Consider the following 1,331-nt stretch of genomic DNA (forward strand, 5'->3'; position numbering starts at 1 on the left):
CTCCGTTCTTCTTCCAGGAGACGCTGGGCTCGGGGTGGCCGCGGGGCGGGACGCACTCCAGCACCGCCGGCTCTCCCGCCGCCACCACCACGTCCCCGGGCGGCTGGCGGAACTCGTCTCGCAGCGCTGGGGACACACCGGCGTCGCCTCAGCTTCCCCAGCCCTGACCGTGGGGACATCGCCTGCGACTGCTCTAATGGGTTCCATTTCTCTCCATTTATTTTAATTGACTTAATTGATTCGACTTGATTGTCAATTATTTTCAATTATTTCAATTTGATCTTATTTTGTAGCAATTACTGTCATTTATTCTCACTTATTTTCATTCCTTTCCAATTACTTTCACTCCTTTTCTATTATTTTCAGTTGTTTTCACTTAGTTTTACTTATTGTCACTTCTTTTCAGCAAGTTTCACTTCTTGTCATTTATTTCCAGCTATTTTAATTCCTCTTCACTTATTTTCACTTATTTTCAAATTTATTTTCCCTTTCACTTATTTTAACTTCATTTTATATCTTTTCCCCACATGTTTTAATTTTGCCCTTATTTTCGTTCATTTTCTCTTACTTTTACTCCATTACTCTTGCTTTCATTTATTTTCACTGTTTTTAATTTCTTTTCACTGTTTCATTAGTTTCCTTTACTTACAATTTTTTCACTCTTTATTCTTCCTTCTTTTCTCCTTATTTACGATTCTTTTCCATTATTTTAATTTCTTTCCACTTCTTGTATTTGTCTCGAATTACTTACACTTATTTTCCCTTACTTTCAGTTCTTTTCCCTTGGTTTTTTCTCTCATCCTTCGGCAGCGCCAGGCGCGGGGGTGCGACAGCTCCTCACCCCACAGCCACCGCAGCAGGTTGGGCTTAGCGGTGACACCAGACACCCCAAATCCTCCCCAACCTCCTCCCAGGCGCCCTGTCCGTCCCCCCCCCGGACTCACTGGCCACCTCCAGGGAGGCATTGCGGCTGGTGGCCTCCCCCAGGTAATTCCTGGCCACGCAGACATAGACTCCCTCGTCGGGCTTCCCACGCCGCCCGTGCAGGATGCGGAGGAAGAAGAGGGACCCGCTCGGGAGGAGGGTGCGGTGGGAACGGGGATCCTCTCGGTCCGTCTCCACTCGCTCCCCGTCTTTGTACCACTCCACAGCCGGGGCCGGGCGCCCCTCGGCCTTGCAGCTCAGCGTGGCTGGTTCCCCCTTGGAGACCAGGAGATCCGTGGGGTGCTCCACGATGCGGGGGGGCATGTCCTCCAGCGGAGTCTGGGACCCTGCGGGGAAAATGGGAGGGGTGGGAAGGAGGGTTTGGGGACCAAGCATCATACAGTGGC

General features: G+C 50.2%; 1 protein-coding gene across 1 annotated transcript; it reads right to left on the reverse strand.

Moving 5' to 3' along the window:
* Window positions 1-3: 3 nt before the first annotated feature.
* On the reverse strand, window positions 4-1,271 carry LOC103799286 (roundabout homolog 2-like; the record flags this gene model as incomplete). The annotated part of the gene is made up of 2 exons (XM_009071593.1): window positions 4-126; window positions 945-1,271. Coding segments are annotated over 2 exons (450 nt in total), but the record flags the coding sequence as incomplete, so codon positions are not given.
* Window positions 1,272-1,331: the final 60 nt, after the last annotated feature.

The sequence above is a fragment of the Acanthisitta chloris genome, unplaced genomic scaffold (assembly GCF_000695815.1).
Source record: "Acanthisitta chloris isolate BGI_N310 unplaced genomic scaffold, ASM69581v1 scaffold45193, whole genome shotgun sequence".
NCBI classification, from domain to species: domain Eukaryota; kingdom Metazoa; phylum Chordata; class Aves; order Passeriformes; family Acanthisittidae; genus Acanthisitta; species Acanthisitta chloris.